Source organism: Ctenopharyngodon idella, chromosome 14 (assembly GCF_019924925.1).
Source record: "Ctenopharyngodon idella isolate HZGC_01 chromosome 14, HZGC01, whole genome shotgun sequence".
Classification (NCBI taxonomy): Eukaryota; Metazoa; Chordata; class Actinopteri; order Cypriniformes; family Xenocyprididae; genus Ctenopharyngodon; species Ctenopharyngodon idella.
In genome coordinates, this window is record NC_067233.1 from 6,907,036 (window position 1) to 6,925,342 (window position 18,307).

General features: G+C 36.2%; 1 protein-coding gene across 6 annotated transcripts in view; it reads right to left on the reverse strand.

The window, feature by feature from the left end:
• si:dkey-237h12.3 (teneurin-3) overlaps positions 1-18,307 on the reverse strand; it is a 117,077-nt gene that overhangs the window by 31,314 nt on the left and 67,456 nt on the right. For 3 of the 6 annotated variants that reach the window (XM_051918323.1, XM_051918321.1, XM_051918324.1), the window contains 12 exons: positions 17,882-18,120; positions 16,630-16,749; positions 14,258-14,472; positions 13,239-13,446; positions 12,441-12,542; positions 11,805-11,999; positions 9,162-9,362; positions 4,707-4,892; positions 3,626-3,652; positions 3,213-3,233; positions 2,276-2,422; positions 1,933-2,140 (listed from right to left, as the gene is read on the reverse strand). In XM_051918323.1, the coding sequence (XP_051774283.1) occupies positions 1,933-2,140; positions 2,276-2,422; positions 3,213-3,233; positions 3,626-3,652; positions 4,707-4,892; positions 9,162-9,362; positions 11,805-11,999; positions 12,441-12,542; positions 13,239-13,446; positions 14,258-14,472; positions 16,630-16,749; positions 17,882-18,120 (1,869 nt within the window). The remainder of the gene's footprint in view (positions 1-1,932; positions 2,141-2,275; positions 2,423-3,212; positions 3,234-3,625; positions 3,653-4,706; positions 4,893-9,161; positions 9,363-11,804; positions 12,000-12,440; positions 12,543-13,238; positions 13,447-14,257; positions 14,473-16,629; positions 16,750-17,881; positions 18,121-18,307) is intronic. The other 3 variants (XM_051918325.1, XM_051918326.1, XM_051918327.1) reach the window with 3 other exon arrangements.

Below are 18,307 nucleotides of genomic sequence, written 5' to 3' on the forward strand. Positions count from 1 at the left end.
ATGTGTCTTAGTGAAAAGCTTATATTATATATTATACAATTTGATGGCTGAAATCATTTTTAAATAAAAAAAATAAAAAATAAAATATTTACTAAACATCTAAACTACCCATTTTGTGGCATCATAAAGTATGTTTTAACATTATTAATAAAGTAGCTTATACATAAAAAAAACTATAAAATACAGCTTTCCAGCCTAGTTTAGAAATATTAAAGTGATAGTCCAGCCACAAATTACAATTTTGTCAACATTGGGGTGCAAATAAAAATGATCTTTTGTGGTAATATCCATTTTTGGGTGAAGTATCCCTTCTCAAGCCAAATAATTATTAGTTTGGTTCACTGTACAATAGGTCCCATTTAATACCAGAATTTGTGGATTCAGACCAGAGAGGATTTGTACGTGAGAGGCAGACTCAAGATAATATTAGGTGGATGCTGCATGTAAAATTGATCATGTCACAAAAGGAAAATATAAGAGCACTAGTAATTAGTTTAGATGCTGAAAAGGCTTATGACTGTATTTGGCATTGAGAATTTTTGGTTTTAAAGATGAGTTCATTAAATGTATTAAAATTTTGCTAGAATAAGGATCAACGGGCATCTCACACAAGAGTATTAATCTGGAAAGAGGCTGCTGCCAAGGCTGCCCACCTAGCCCTGCTCTTTCAGCTTTATTAATTGAGCCCATAGCACAGTTAATGAAAGATGAGGGGGATAAAAGGAATAAGGTTTAGATGTTTAGAGCAAAAGATTGATCTGTACGCAGATGATGTGCTGTTGTTTGTTGCAACACCAGAGGTTAGAATTCTTAGGTTGATGACCATCTTAAAAAAATCATTATGGATATAATGTGGATATATAATTTAAATGTTACAAAAAAAACACAAATCTGAAGTCTGAAATCTGCCCCAATGGCTCTCAATAAAAACATGCTGCAGTTACATTTTTCACTACAGACTTACATTGTACAACTGTGGGGCGCTGTAGAGCTGGGGAAAGCTCAGGCACCCTCTGCCCCGCTTAGTATCATAATACATGCCTGCTGAAGCCATACGTTAAATTTTAATATATCCTGCTCACTTTACGACTTAAAAAAGTCTAGCAAATGCGAAAAATATTTGTTGCAGAATTCTGTACACATTTACAATTTATTATTGAGTCAGTTTATATAGAGGTCTATGTTTTGTATGAATATTTCAGTGGGGCACTGCCCCACCTGCTCTTACAGATGAGCCGCGACTGGGTTGGATTAAAACAGGAGAAACAATCCAGTCTAGGTATTTCAGAGGAATACTTGCTGAATATCTGTTCTGTACAGGCTACTTCTACCAGCTCGGGTATGTGGAGAGAATTCTGCTGGCTGAATCTTATTAGATATTAGATACCCCCAAGTTAAAATCTATACAGACTGGCGAGAAGGGAAGGGGTCTATGTTGGAGGAAATGTAGGGAACAGCTGGCAGATAATTTTCATGCATTTTGGAGCTCTCATATTGGCAGGAGGTAATATAAGTTTATATATAATATTATTGGTGAAGGAACTGGCTGTTTTTCTACAATTTATCTGGGTAACTTAGCAGCTCATTTGATGGTGAAAGACAAGTACCTTTTAAAGATACTATTAGCAGCCAGTAAGAAAGCTGTAACATGAAAGTTGTTACGAACCTCCAACAAAGACTGAATGGTGGGACATTGTGACCAGTGTCCAAAACATGGAGAGAACTTTGTCATTAAATCTACTGATAGATACATTTTTACAATACTGGGAAAAATGGATTGTGTTTTACGACTTCATGACATGTTTATTGACCACCGCATCATCTGACATATATTTTCATCAATATGACTTATGTAAGGATGCATAGGTGACCAAACGATTGCCTAATTCCAAATTTAGTTGACTGTTCCTCAGCCGTTCAAGAGCTCCTAACCTGCTGTTGAATGTGTTTTCCCCTGGTAGGGTATGGGTGCCCCCTGGAGCTACCAGAAAGCTGACGCGCTGATAGAAGCCTTGAGCGTCTGGAGAAGGTGAGCTGGGGTGTTGCATTGTGCTGGGATCTGGAGCCCCACGGCAGTATGTCTGACCCTGACAGGTGCTGTGAATGCAACAGTCTGGGTCCATACAGTCCACCAAGCCATCTAAAATAACAGCAAGGGATTTTAGACTACAAATGTGGATGCTTTTAAAGTTATTTAGACACAGATAGTGTGGAAGTGGGAGCACCATCATATTAAAACATTTATTTAGCCCTCGACTTCGTAACATTTTCTCACCTCCCTCGTTGTCCTTGCCATCAGAGCAAAGGGTTTCCATAGCCACATCACACCCCACCCCTCTCCATCCTGACTGGCAGAGGCAATGCCATCCGTTCTGGTCCAGAATGCACCTGCCGTTGTTGTTACACAGCCCTGGACAGCTATCTACCGGGACAAATTCATCAGTTATACATACTGACCAACCAGCAGCCTAGGATGTGTCAAGGGGGTGAAAAACTCACCATAAAGAACTGCATAAACATACAGGGGAAAACACGGTGAATGTGTCTTAGTCAAACGTTTGTCACTTGACATTTTAAAGACATCGAACAGGACTCAGGGACAGCTGTAATTTCACATGAGACAGCTGGACAAAATATGTTTTAGCATTTTAGATTTATTTTTTCTTCTGGAGAATAGATTAATAAATTCAGCGAAATACCAACTAGGCAAAATGATTTGCAAGAAATAAAAAATTAAAATATTTATGAGGTATCTGAGCAGTTTAAAAAGGAAAAAGAAAGTTCTTTTGAGAAATACTATTAAATTATCACATCTAGCAGTGTCCATGTGAATTAACAGCATGCTGAGTTGATCAGACAGTGTACAGAAGTGCTCCATCATATCCTTTGTCACAGAATGTGTGAAGTCAAAGGAAATTACAGACGGAAATGCTAAACTAAAGGAGCTTAGCAGCTGCTAAATATAACATTAAGAGACAGTGAGATGTACAACAATGGGGATTTGGGTAATGTAAACGTGTATATGTGTATGGACTGACTGATGGTTGTGTGTGTGTCTCTGTATGCCTACATTTACACTGTATAAAACAGGAAACCTGAAACCGAACAGATGTGGAGACATTAATACACGGTACATAGACATAATGAAAGTCATGCTTGAGAGACAGAGGGGTCAGAGCCACATGCTCTCTTTAGGGCAGCATGACCTTTACCTCTATATCCTATCCAGTCTGCTATCATGAAGAGACATTCAAGGAAAAGAATTACACATGGGGTGTTATACTGCAGTATGCAGTGATTTAGTGTCATTTCTATAGACAGCCCAGGCATCCTCCGCTGCTTACACACACCTAATATGCTGCGGCTTACCCTCTCCTCAGTAAATATGACATTTCATGATATTTGCATTGTACTGTTGAAGAGCTCGATTAGAGAAAGGCATGGGTGCTTTAGAATTTTTCTTTTCCTTTTTTTGACGAAGCAAGGTCAAAAACAGGAAAAAGGAAAGGCTGTGAATCTGCTTTTTGGTTTAATAAACATTTGTATTCAATGAAAATTTAATTAAAAAAAGTTTCAGCAGATCACATGGAAAGCAAAACATGGCAAATGAAAGCAAGCACTGTACCTTTTATTTTGCTGTCCAGAAAGTGAGCTAGAGAGATGAAGTGAACAAAAATTTCATTTTCAATTTCAATTTCAAAATCAATTTTTGTGTAATGCTAGTATTGCTTGAATAATTTGACATTTCTCAATATGCAGTGCTCCCACACTCCAAAAAATACATTTCATGATCTTTCTAGTCATTTTTGATTACTGGATAAGGATGTTTCAAAAATATTTTGATTCAGACTGATTCACAAATTAATTTTCAGATTTCTGAATCATTTGTTAAAAAGATATGGCTAAAAATAATGATTTATTTAAAAAAAAAATTGACTATCACTAGGACTTGTGAGCTTTTACTATACACAATCTCTAAGACCGACATTTAGCCAATGAAATATTTTAGTGCTAAAAATGTACACTACCATTCAATAGTTTGAGAAGGCAAGACTTTTTAAGGATTTTTAATGAAAATTTCTTATACTCACCTAAGCTGGAATTATTTGATCAAAAATACAGTAAAAACAGTAATATTCTGAAATATTATTGCAATTTAAAATTACTGTTTTCTATTTGAATATATTTTAAAATGTAATTTATTCCTGCTATGGCAAAGCTGAATTTTCAGCATCATTACTCCAGTCTTCAATGTCACATGATCCTTCAGGAATCATCCTAATTTGCTGATTTTGTGCTCAAGAAACATTCTTATTATTATCAATGTTGAAAACAGTTTATTTTTCAGGATTCTTTGATGAATGAAAAGATTAATAGCATAGCATTTATTTCAAATAGATTTTTTTTTGTAACATTATAAATGTCTTTATTGTCACTTCAATTTAATGTGTATGAATAAAAGTATTCATTTTTTCAAAAAAGATAAAAAAAATCTCACTGACCTCAAACTTCGAAATGGTATTGTATATTCATTATTCACTATAGAAATCTAACCTTTAGTATGTTATTAATTTCCATGACTTTTTACTGGCCTGTAAAATGCAAGTTTATTAAGTTTATGATATTTCCAAAGTAGAAACCTCGAATAGGATATTTTTTTGAAGTTAATCTAACAAAATACAAGGTTCACAACAGGGTGAACTCACCGATATTGCAGTTTTCTCCCGTCCAACCTTGGTGACACTCACACTTCCCCTTTCGACACACGCCGTGCTCACCACAGTGAGCCTGACAGTCCTCCTGTTCACACCCTGCCCCCGACCAGCCGTCTGCACATCGACACGCACCTCCACCACACACGCCGTGAAGACCGCAATCCGTTGCACACATTTCTGAAACAAACAAGGTGTGTTTTATACAGTTATAAATACAGTTTATGAAACAACAATACAACTAAAGTACAACATTTTTATTGTATAAAAATTTAAAATTAAAATAAAAGAATTATTATGGATGTAGAGTCAGATACCTGTACATTAGATTTTGATTTTCCTTAATGCATTTTAATGTGGGATGGACAATGAAACTTTTAGTTGAATTGAGCTTTTGTTAGTCAACTTAATATTGTATTTTTGTTTAAGTCCCCCTGGTAATCTCAAGTGAAGCCAGGTTATCCCACTATATTTTTCTGTTGATATGAAAAATGGTGTAGATTTAGCAATATAGCAGATGTATGATGTATAATACGATGTTATGATGAACTATATGCCTTTCTCCACTGACGTTCTGAACAGTTCAAAGCGTTTCTAAGGATATTGATATTTAGACGATGGCGAACAGGAACATGGTTTGTGTAACATTTGCAACACATTATTAGCTGTTTGATAACATAGTCAAGCAAAAGGCTAATCATATTAATTACCATTATGTGTCCGATGTTGTAAAGAGCGACACCATTGTGCAGCGTTTACTACAGTTAGTTGACCGAGTGGATCTCTGAGCTGGTGTGAGTAAGTGGAGGTGGGGCTAATATACTCATATTCATTAAAGCATGAATACTTTTTGTCATTTTGGTGATCAAAGATGAGTTTTAAGGGATAAAAATTATTGACTAAAGGGGGACTTTAACACATTTAAATTTTGTCCACAAAATAAGTGTGAGATCAAATATTAATTTGTGGACGCCTGCACTACTATTGCGGATCCCCTGTTGAAGATCCCTGATCTACATGTTGTCTCATCTGCTGTGGCAAAATAAATAAGAAATTTCATCTCCTTTACAACAGCACCATGCTGAATTATAACTGCTATGACTGAATGCATCTTTGGCACTCTAATTCTCACTGCTGGATTGTATTTGAATGCTGGGGAACAAAATTGGCGGTAATCCTTTGATAGTTTTGTGCTAAAGCCAATGCACAATGGCTCTGAACTTGTCATCCTGCAAGCTGTGACTGCTAACATTTCTGGAGCTCTCCAGAGCATTCATCAACAAATACATGTACACGCACACATTCACACAAGACTTTGTGTCTTGTGCACATTTTCAAGGACAAACGGCTCTTTTACAGAATTACACTGTGTTGTATTTCTGTTACCATAACATTTAGTGCCTTTAAAAATAATTTTCGGGGATAAATGCCTTAATCTAGAAGAAAAAGTAATTTGATTTGAAGGTTAAAGTTCAAGGCAACATGGGAGTTTTCTTTTTTTTTAATAATTTGAATTTAAAAATATGGCTACATGCCAAAACCAGTTTTTGGAGGGTATATTTAATAGATAATTACTTCCATAAGGCATAACTATATTCTGCAAGTGTCAGCAAATATTGTGCACTCTGTTATTCTAGAGAGACATCTCAAATTAGGAAGACTTGGTTCCATAGATGGTGCTACAGCAACTTCATTACTCAGTTTATATTATACATTCAATTTACCGTCACCTTAAAATTTCCCAGTGGGCTGCAAACTATTAATCTAAATGAATTAACATGCACACTGTAGAATTACATCTGCATGTCTGTTTCCAGTCTAACACCGATCTGCATGTATTAAAACAACCTACAGGTCAAGACAAGATCGTAGGATTACATCCGTATGCGTCAGACAGCACAAAGCATTTAAATTTTCAGTATGTATATTCTGCATAAATTCATATAAACCAGGTATTGTCTACACTGAGCTAGAGATTCAGCTATGGAAGTATTAAGGCTAGAGATCCAGTTTTCAGACATGCTGCAACCAGACAGCAATGTGTAGGACCACCTAAGTGCATCTGATGACAGATAACGAGAGAAGCTTAGACCTGGATTGCCCCCATCCACCTTCATTTCAACTAATCATTATGTTCTAATATCGATGCAGTAAAGTGAAGTGAGATATGGGCAATAGCTTGAAATCTCAAGTTTTTTGAAATCTCAACCTCTATTTCAAATGCGTTAACATTTTTTAGCAAGTATTTTCTCAATAAAGTCATACAATTCAGGTTATGTCTGTCTAGAGTTAGAGATCCAGCCACTGGAAGAGAATAATGAGCAAGGCTGAAACCAGGTGCATCTAAACACGTGTGATGCTACATAACAAGGGCACCTTAGACCTGACTTGGCCCCATCCACTTTCATTTCAACTAATCATTATGTCCTAAGAAACTATCACGTCAACGACTCCTAAAATCAGCCAAATAACACCGCCTGGGGCAATTTTGATTTTATAAGGCCATAATAGAGCCAATTTATCTTTGCAGAAAAATTACACCACTGCTCAAGGCAACTTTTCAGGCAAGTTCAAAATTGGTCTTCCATTAAGCCATTTCTTTGTCAAGTAACTTTTAGAGTGGGAAGAAAGTCCTCTTGACAAATAAATAACGGCTAAAACCTAAAATTGAGTGAAACGTAAGTAAAGTCTCTCTGATGTTTGTACAGGGGAGCCCTTTTGCTATCCCCCTCCAGAGTTTTTTTTTTTCTTCTGCAAGACCTTGGAGGGTCTGATTATGTTGTGCTGGCTCTCTGGAATATTAAATTGCTTTAAAAGGGTGAAGGAGTGGTTGATTTTTTCAATCTTTTTTTTTTTTTTTTTAACAGCCTTCTTTTTCCACACCAGTCGATGTAATCAATTTTTCATTAGCGGCAAGGTGTTTATCTGTTTTTAGCACTTCCAGGTTCCAGCGGGAGGCGGGTCGATCCATGCCATACACCCGTTAATTAAAGTTTATTTAATTGAGGTGGAACAGTGGAGGTAATGAAGAGACAAAACCCCAACTGTGCAAGCAAGTGGACTCCCATTGCTCCCATGGCCAGAGCTGCAGCTAAAGTGGCCCGACACTAAGCTCACCGAACACTCAAAAGTAATGGCTTAGTTGCTGTACTACTTTTACATTCAGTAAAAGATTTAAATAAAACATTTCTGTTCTGTGCAGTATTGTTATTTAATTGCTAATGAAAATCCTTGATAAAATCCAATAAAAATTGTATGGAAGCTTTACTAAATTACTACAAGTTGTACAAGAATATACAGGATAAGTAAACCAATATACAGTACACTACCGTTTAAAAGTTTGGGGTCAAGATTTCTTTTTTTTTTCTTTTTTTTTGAAAGAAAGAAAGTCTTTTTTTCAGCAAGGATGAATTAAATAGAATTTTATGGACTGATTAAATGTGACAATTAAGGTATTTATAATGTTACTTTTGAACTTTCTATTCATCAAATAATCCTGAGAAAATGTATTATTGTTTCCACAAAAATAGTATGCAGCACAACTGTTTCAACACCGATAATAATAGTAAATCTTTTTTGAGCAGCAAATCAGCATATTAGAAAGATTTCTGAAGGATCATGTGAAACTCAAGACTGGAGTAATTGCTGCTTAAAATTCAGCTTTGCCATAACAGGAATAAATTACATTTATAAAAATATATTCAGGTGAGCATAAGAGTCTTCTCTCAAAAACATATAAAATCCCCAAACATTTAAACAGTACTATAAGTGTTAATCTAACTTTAGTTCACATCTGAACAGAAGATTTATTATCATACTGTAAAAGTCAAGCACATTAAATTGAATCTGTGGTGATTTCTGTTTTACTATAACACTTTTTGATAACTGCAGCACCACATTTATTGTTCGCTTCACATTTACATTTCACAAAATTCTCCTATTCCAAAACCACAGGCACTTGTGATGGCATAATTCCCAAAACATTCTCTGAAGAAACAGCCTGACAGCTGCATTTCTTTTTCTTTTCACCAATTACTTACAGGCATCACCAAGGGACTGTAACATATGGAAGTTCTCACTGCTTCTGTAAGATTAGCGTGCAGTATGTGTGTCATGGCAACAAGAAATGCTGACGTGATTGAAAGGTTACTCACAACAGGCTAATCAAACTAGAAACATAAACATTAGTGTCCCTAACAGCACCCGGTGTGAGCGGCATGTTAGAGCACAGACCCACAACCATTTCCAATAATAATGATTCAATTACCTACAGTGGGGTGCAAAAGTCTAAGACACACACTGAAAAATTAATTTTCAAATCTAATTTAAACCTGGAAATAAAGAAAGTTTTGAAATTTTCATTATTTTCAATAAATCTCCCAATCTCTAATCAAACCCCATTTCAAATTATGACATGATCGATCACATAATCAGTGAACCAAGTGGTACCTGTAGAGCAGTCAGGACCAGTCCAGTTGACATCACAGATACAGGTGCTGGTCTCACTCTGGAATGTTCCATGGCCAGAGCAGTGTTCTGGACACAGAGAGAGCTGCGTCTCACAGTTCGATCCGGTCCAGCCTGAGGTACAGTGGCACTGACCATGAAGACAGGAGCCATGGCCCGAACAGGATGGCTCCACACAGTCCACTGTGGAAAACAATACTGGTTTCAGACTCTTTTTCTAAGAATTACCTTCAGATTTTTGCAATGACTTTTAACCAACAGGTCACACAATACAACACAATACACACAATGTTTAGTTGTTCAATGGATGTATGAAATCAGTTACCCAGTTCCTCTCAAATTCACAAAACAGATCGTAACCACAGGTGTAGTTCATCACATTATCAATGAACATGTTTTTTTATTTTTTATTTTTTTTATTATTCCATTGTTTTATCATTTAAAACCTAATAAAGTCTTCTTGTGAAATGTCTTGCTTGAAAAATGCTATAATTCTTTAAAATACCCTACCATTAAAAAGTCAGAGATGGGTAAGATTCTTTTTTTTTATGTTTTGCTCACCAAGGCTACATTTATTTACCCAAAAATACAGCGTACTAATCCATTACAAAAAATACTGTAATATTGTGAAATATTATTACAATTAAAAATAACCATTTTCAATTTTAATATATTTTAAAATGTAATTTATTCCTGTGATGACAAAGCTACATTTTCAGTGTCATTACTCCAGTCACATGATCCTTCAGTAATGTTTACACTTTACGGTCACTTATGATCACTTTAATGCATCCTTGCTAAATTATTAATACTTCTTTCAAAATATCTAACTGATCCCCAAACTTTTGAATGATAGTGTAAATCTTACTAAAATGTGTATTTTTGTCTAATACATTTTTAAATGTGGCTTTGGTGTCAAATTATTTTAGGCCACAGTATCATATTCCTAATACGTATGCCTTTATTAAATATTTTTTTCCTTAAATAAACCCTCTGATAATGATATTACACTTGACCTTTCTCTATTTCTTATTTCTTTGAGCAAGACCACACTCCAAAACCTCCTATAAATATTCAGTGATGCTTAGATGCCATTTTTAGCTTCCTGCTGCTACAGTATTCAAGACATCACTCTTAAATTTGAGGTATTACCATTATGTAATACAGAAACATAATGAGGGAACAATGTTTGCACAGTGGGGATATGTCTGATCCAGTAAAATGGCTTCATATTTTTTCAGTTCTGTGATCATGCAGCGCAATCATGGGACCTAATGATGCACATGAGAAGGAAGCACATACCATGGCAAATCTATCATCATGCTTTACAGTTGGCAACAGACAATGTGGGTTGAAGGTATCATTTGGCTTTCCCAAAACATAAACCCATGCAGATAAAGGAAACAGGTTGAAAGATGACTCATCTGATCATATTATTGTCTGTGATCTATTGCTTAAAGGTCCAGATTTTGTGCTCTGGCAATAAATTACAGCAATAGGAAGCGTAGTGTACAGTTCTTCTAGAGACTTGGACAGAGGTACTAATTTGATTCAACACTACTATTTGAGGGTGCAATTTTGGAGACTTTAACAGCTATCTTGTCTGTGTGTCTAGTTGCAGCACCGTTCCTCATTGCTTGAGTCTGAAAATTTGGTCATCAACCTCATGTTGTTCCAAATCTTTTTGAAGTAACTGTTTTTGTGCATATAATAAAAGACAGTGGTGTCTAAAATGGCATTGGACCACAGTGACTTTCATTGCATGGACAGAAAAACAGAGACATGCTTCAAAATATCTTCTTTTATGCTTGACAGATGAAAGAAAGTCATACAGGTTTGTAACAACATGAGGGTGAGTAAATGGTGACAGACTTTTTATTTTGGGGGGTGCTATCATTTAAGGTCAACAGTTAATGCGAAAGCATCAAGCTGTTTTGAAAAACACACATATCAAGATACTATTAAAGTGCAATTGCCAGACCTCTTTGTAGGTTTTAATTGGCAATCAACTAAATGTTACTGCAGCTACGTTATTAAGTCAAGTATTTTTTTTTTCATCTGGTCTTTATTATTTTGTGCAACTTTTTAATAACTGCAACATAAAAAACAAGATATATATACACTTTTAAAGCGTATTAAACAATCTACTTCCCAGTACGTCTTTCTTTTTTAGATGTCTCACTAGGTCTTTCTCTCTCATCTCGACCTTAAGGTGAGTTACTCATTCAGTTCAATGACAATTATAACATTGGTCAAGTGACCCAAGCATAGACATCTAAAGAGTTCATTCCAAAGACTATTGAATGTGGATCAATAGACTCAATTGGTTTTACCCAGAGAGAGCAAGAGGAAAATAATCAAAAGACAGGAAATATTTTGTGTGCATGTAAGGGGTATTTTCTTGGCTGTCTGCCTTGTCTCAATCCCATATATAGAATCCATTTCAGTCAGTGGATGCTGCTAAATGGTGTGGCTAATTTATCACAACAAAAACCAGCCTTTAAGTCAGTACACTCATCCATGTAATTAGCTGCTCGGTGGTGTTGAAAAAAGAGCTCTCCTCCACTACAATGAGCTAAATGTATTGTGGTTTCTTTGCATACCTACTGAAATCTGTCCAGTTACCTTGGTCACAGTTGTCTCCTTTGAAGCCTGGGTTACATATGCAGGAGCCTGTAACACACATGCCATGACCCCCACACTGGGCGTCCATACACTGACCGCTGGGCACGTCACATTCAATCCCTTTCCATCCGCTGTAGCACTGGCAGCGACCGCTGTTGTACTGACCATTGCCGCTGCACAACACTGGACACGCCGCTAATAGAGGGAAATAAATTTGTTAGAAGAATAAAGGTAGACCACAGATAGAAAAGAAAGAAGAAACTCACCAAACATGCCCAAGATGTTTTACTTTTGGGTTGTTGTATAATTAATCTCAATGATGATTATCATTATACTTTCATTATTGTAATACAATAATGAAAGTCATCCTTTCCCGACACAATTTTATTTTATTTTAAAGTTAGCCTATATAGGATACAGTATAATGTTGATTCGGCCGATAATCACATTCTATGACTCGATAGGTAGTCACTAAATTTGGCCGATGTCATGAAACGATTTCAATTTGATGACATAAAACCAAAAAAGATGCAGTGAACAGTATACAGATGAGGCTTTTGCACCATGTTCTGCTTTGTAACTTCTTTTTTTCTTTCTTTCTTCCTGCAAAAACTGTCATTACAATGCTACACACACCTCTCGAGCAATATGGCCCAAGGAAGCCTGGGAAGCAATTACATGTGCCTGAGACACATTCTCCATTGCCATAGCAATTGTGTGGGCATTCCATCACCGACTCTGCACAAAGAAGATCAGATTTACAGTTTAACTGTGGCATATTAACGGCATTTTTACACAACTTTGTATTTGTGGTATAACAAGGCATAGTACAAAGTAACTGAGGTACAAATACTACTGGAGTGTCTTCAAGAATTATAAGGAGTCTCTTTGGAAGTTGCCTACTAAATTCCCACTTAATAAATAAATGAATAAATAATTGAAAAGGCAAGTACCTTCCTTTGCTGTAAATAAAAGCAGATCCTTCTCATGACCGCATAACATACAAAATAAATTCATATTTGAAGATAAAAACAAACAGCTCAGCAGCTCGAGGCTTAGAGATTTAGTCTATTGGCCTCCATATTCCCTGGCTTGACAGAAAGAGATAGCAGCAGAATCAAACGTATTGATTAGCCAACAACTCAGGGCATGCTTCTGCATGCCTCATTATCACTGCTGCTCTATCTCAGGCACTTGGGTGCAAGACAGAAATATAAAACAGGCCATCTATAAAAGCTTGTTACAGTGGCCCAATTGCTTTGTCGAGCGTCACATTACATAATGTTGGGTATGAAATTAAATTTTCAGCTTTGTTGCAGAAATAAGCAGGAAACACAAAATAACCAGCCACTCTCTGCAGCGCATAAACAAAGGCATATGTTTATGCACTCAATCACATGATGTTACACGGTTGTATTACAAGTGCTAGCTCACCTAGTACTATGGTGTTGTATGAGACGGGTTCTATGGTGCGCCCATCATTGTAAAAGGCCAGGTGCCACACACCGCTGTGCAGGTACTGAATAAAGCCCGCCTGCTGAACGCTGACCGGAATCTCCAGTCGGTCCCTGAGCTCCGGATCCAACTGAACTCGCTCTCGTGAGATGAGCCTACTGCCATCCAGAAGCTCCACAAAGTCGTACTGAAACAAACGCAATTACATTTGATAGCTATTATTCAGCAGTTGACAAAAGCATTACAAAAAATAAAAGGCAAATTTAATACCCAGACACCATGACATTTAAGCTGCCATTACCCTGTCTGGTCCTAAAATATCATCACAAGAAATCTTTTAAAACAGACAGATTTTTTTTTTTTTTTTTTGGCCTTTTTTTTTTTTTTTTTGGCATCACAGAGTGTATTATTCACCAGAACTTCCCGTACTTCAAACAGAACATTAAAATAAATAGACAGACCTACAAGACTCTAAATTAAAGTTTCTACAATTGATTTCCTACTGGTCAGCTACAAAAAGCAATAAGAAGACACATGGCAAATTGGAAGCAGCACTCAATAAGCTTGCTTTAGTTTATTGTGATGGCTTTCGGGACACATTGATTGAACATCTACAATAAGTTGGACAGTTTTCCTCAGCACTCACGAAAGATGCAGCTTTTATTGACAGCTGTGAGTGTTAAACACCCAGCCAATCACTGAGACAGAGAGAAGATGTCTTTTTTTTGTTGGAGAAGTTGTTTTGTTTTGTTATGGTTAAAGCAGGATTTGTTTCTATCTCGTGAAAAAGCTTTGATGGCTGATTCCTTAATCTCTTGTTTTATATTAAATAGCTTCAGTCAATACTTTGCAGACAACAGCTTCATCTGTGGTTTCATAAATGCAAAATAACAAAGACCATTCATTTTGGAAGATTAAAAAAATCCTTTGTCCTTTTGTTTAAATAACTATAATTTAGTCACTTATGACTAAACTTTAAGACTTTGATATTGTTTTACCTGGGTGTGTGAGGGTGGAAGACCCCTCCTCCCATAGACTCCAATCAGGGCGTTTTTTTGAATGGAAATATTAAACTTGAGGAAGTGGGGTTGTTCAATGAGAAGTCTGGACCTCCAGAAAACTCCTGGTGGAACGGCATGTGCTACCTGCTGACCCAACTCCACCTGCCCTGTGTCCAATGTGGCATTGTATTGCAGCATCACTCCTACCCTTCCTGTGAACAGACATATATTAAAACACTATTAAGATATCAATTTATTCATAAAATACTCCTGAAAAATGATTAAAATATATACAATAAGCAGCAAACCTGTTCCCAACATTAATAATAAGAAATAAGAAGAAATGTTTCTTGAATGGTAGCATACATTATACTGATCCCACAAGTCCAGAAAACTGTTCCATTTGTATTATTATAATATTTGAAGTTATAGTTCGCTTAAATGTGCTGTTAGATAAAATTAAGATACTTTAGTGTTGGGTACTCGAATAGCATTTTTTATTTATTATTTTTTGTTTGGCTGCACAAAGTTGATTTGTGACAACAAACCCAGTCAAAAACTATTCCTTTCTAATGCAGGCTAGATTCATGTTTCATTTTAGCCTGGTCAAATTTGACAATCATTGGGCCATCTGACCTAGATAAAACTAAAAATCAGGTCTTCTTTCAAGTCTAAAATTTCAAATTAAAATTACATTAAAAGAATTTTTTTTAATATTTCTCTCTATATATGTTCAGAGATAAATGGGCTCGTCAATGTTTTCCTGATGAGAGCCTCTAAATGTCAAACTTTACCCTAGAACTTGCAGTAGGCATTTGCCATGCTCTTTCATACTCTCCAAAGGCTATCAATAGATAACAGTTGACAGAGTTTATGCAACACAGGCAAACATCTTTATATCACACTTCAGAAAGAGGCAGTCAGTCAATTACAAGAACACAATATAGCATGGCAGCTTTGCATTCGGAGTGAGGAGATAGTCTTTTATTGGTTCGCTTCAAACCGATGCTTTCTAAACATGGCAATTAGGACAAACCTAGCACATTGGGTGCTATTCTTTGGAGACTGTCACTCCCCAAGTGAATGATATATCACTATTGTCTCTCTATAGCCCTTCAGCAATCTTTAAAGTCAACAAGAAACAACATTCATAACCCTTTTCACTTATTTTATCCATTAGGGATTGAATACATTGTAAAAAAATGACCATTGCGTACCAGAATGGACAAATGTGGTTAGCTGTCCTTGGTGGTTGATTTATATAACTTTATATCTCACAATGTGACTTTATACAGTATCTCTCAATTGTAACTTGCTTTCTTGTAATTGTGATGGTATATTTCACAATTTGACTTCCCATCTTTCAAATGCAACATTGTTTCTAGTAATTGTGACTATATCTCACAATTACACTTTATATCACTCAACTGCAACATTGTGAGATGTGGTCTCAATTACAAGAAATAATGTTGCAATTGTGATATATTTACAATTATAAGAAAAATGTTGCAAGTGAGAGAGGTGAAGTCACATTTTGAGATATAAAGTCACAATTACAAGAATCAATGGGACCATAAAGGTATCTCTCAATTTCAACATCATTTTCTTCAACTGTGCCTTTATATCTCACAAATGCAACATTGTTTCTTGCAATTGTGACTTTGTATCTCAGAACGTGGCTTTCTGTCCTTCAAATGCTACATCGTTCCTTTTAATTGTGACTTTATACAGTCAAACCAAAATTTATTCAGTCACCTTGAACATTTCATTCATTAATACAGTTTATTCACTATAGTTTTAAAAAATGGTAAATATGACAAGATCTTGTTAAACTGTGTCAGAAAAAATTAATGTTAATTATGTCAGATAACACTTAAGCAAAACATGGTCAGGTCAAAGTGTCTGAATAATTTTTGGTTCCAAATTTTTATCAATTTTACTGGTAGTCCACTGTATGAAGAATTTTTGGGTATAATATGTCACAGTTTACTTTATTTTGCTATCCTCACTTACATTAATTAACTATAGTGTCCTGCACTCACTAGTAAAAATATACTAAAAATATAAAAAATGTCTGAATAATTTTTGGCTTGACTGTATCTCACAATTTGACTTTCTGTTTCTCAGAGTGACTTTATTTCTCACAACTGTGACTGTCTTCTTTGTATTTTAAAGTGTTATTTTTCCCTTAACTAATTAATTAAATTAACGCATGCTTTTAAATTAATTAAATAAATTGCATGCTTTTCTTGAACCAACAGGTTAAACCAACAGCCCTATTACTGTATATATCTAAAATATCTCATAGGGATGTAAAAATGCAGTTCTCTGTGATTGAAAGGTCATTGATTTCGGCCTTGAAATGTTACCATCTGCAGAAATTGCAGTCACAGTGTTGGTCGGGAACGTCACTGGTTTGGCTTGTCCATTCTCAAAGGCGTGATTATCCACATCCTTCAGTTTCCAGTTCAGGCCAAGTACATGCATGGCTGCGACAGAAAGCAATTAAGATCATGAAACGGAACAGCAAGCACATATCATGTCATAAGACATTCTCATTTGCAAAAGGATATAGTTTAAAAGCTGTTAAAAGCCATTTTAGAAGGTAATTTGCACTCTCCGTTATGCATGTGTTGGACAGAAGAGCAGTACTTTAAAAAGGAACCTTCTTCCTCATTAGAATCTGCTCTGAATAGTGCACAATGTCTTTTTTGCTGTCTGAAAACATTTTCTTTGAATTATGACTGCATGGGGTCTTGATGCAAACTGTTTTGAATATACTTCAGATTAGTCTTTAGCTCGTTACTGAAAACATTTATTGCTGAGAAAATTAAATCAAATTCCAGTGATTAAAAAGAAAAAAAAGAGGGAAAAGTACGAAAATCAAAAGCCTGAAGATCAAAACCTGCTGTGTTATATAATACAGGAGTTTCTCTCATTTTCTCTCTTTCTCCTCTCTACTCTTTCCTCCATTCTCTCTTCAAAACATCCTCTTCTTCATGCACTGCTGTTAAATCTTAGGCAAACTCTTTCTAGTTGTTTTTTTAACCGCTCGATGTGTGAAAAACCAGCTTGGGAAAAGTCTCCTTCAAAGTTCACAGCGAGGGAGCTTGCTGAGGAGGCAGCGCTTCACACACCTCTCTTCCTCTCAGTTTGATCTTTGGAGGGATGAATGTTTCTAACAGGCCTTCAGCAGGGGGGGAGGAGCCTCCAACTGCGGCAAATAACTCACAGTGGGGAAACAATGTTAAGAAATCTGAGAGAATAAAAAAATTTGAAGTTATAATGTTTGTAAGGGCTAGCAGAGTGAATATAGATCGCTGCAGACAATAAGTAAGATCTGTTCATGTTGCTTTTGCTTTGCTGCAGTTATTAATCATTAAATTGATGTCTTTTTCCAGTAAATGTGTGTATGTGACTTTCTCTGTGGAATTGGGCGACTATTTAGAGCAGAGCACCAGGTGTTTTGGCCACAGATGAAGGTTTGGGAAGAAAAACTCCACCTGATGAGCTATTTCGCTATCTCTTATGGGGGCAGGCTGTATAAAACAGCTCGCACCTGAGTACCTCATGGTCACATAAGCAAGACACACACACACACACACACATACACACAGTTACCTATGCAGTAGCAGAGCAGAACTGACAGCAGGGTGGCCACTCCTACGGCACTGAGAGCGGTGCATTTCCACGAACACCGTTTATGCGACTTGTTAAATTTGAATGCACCTCTTGATAGTGTGCTGCGGGTTAAGGGACGGGCTGGCGGAGAGTAGACAGCCCCAGTCGCCATGGTGTAACCGGGATTAGGAGTTGTGAAGAGAGATGTGGTGCCTGTTCCAGTCTTGAGCAAGAAGTGCCTAGGGATAGGAGATAAGATATGGGATGATAAATATATAAAAACAATAATTTTGCTGAAACTTTTAGATTAAGCTGTGAACAAAACCTCAGGTTAAAAAAAAAAAAAAAAAAAAACCTAGTGGTGTCTTTTTTAAAAGTTATTAAAGTCCCCCTGTGGTGAAAATCAAGTTTTTAATGTTGTTCATA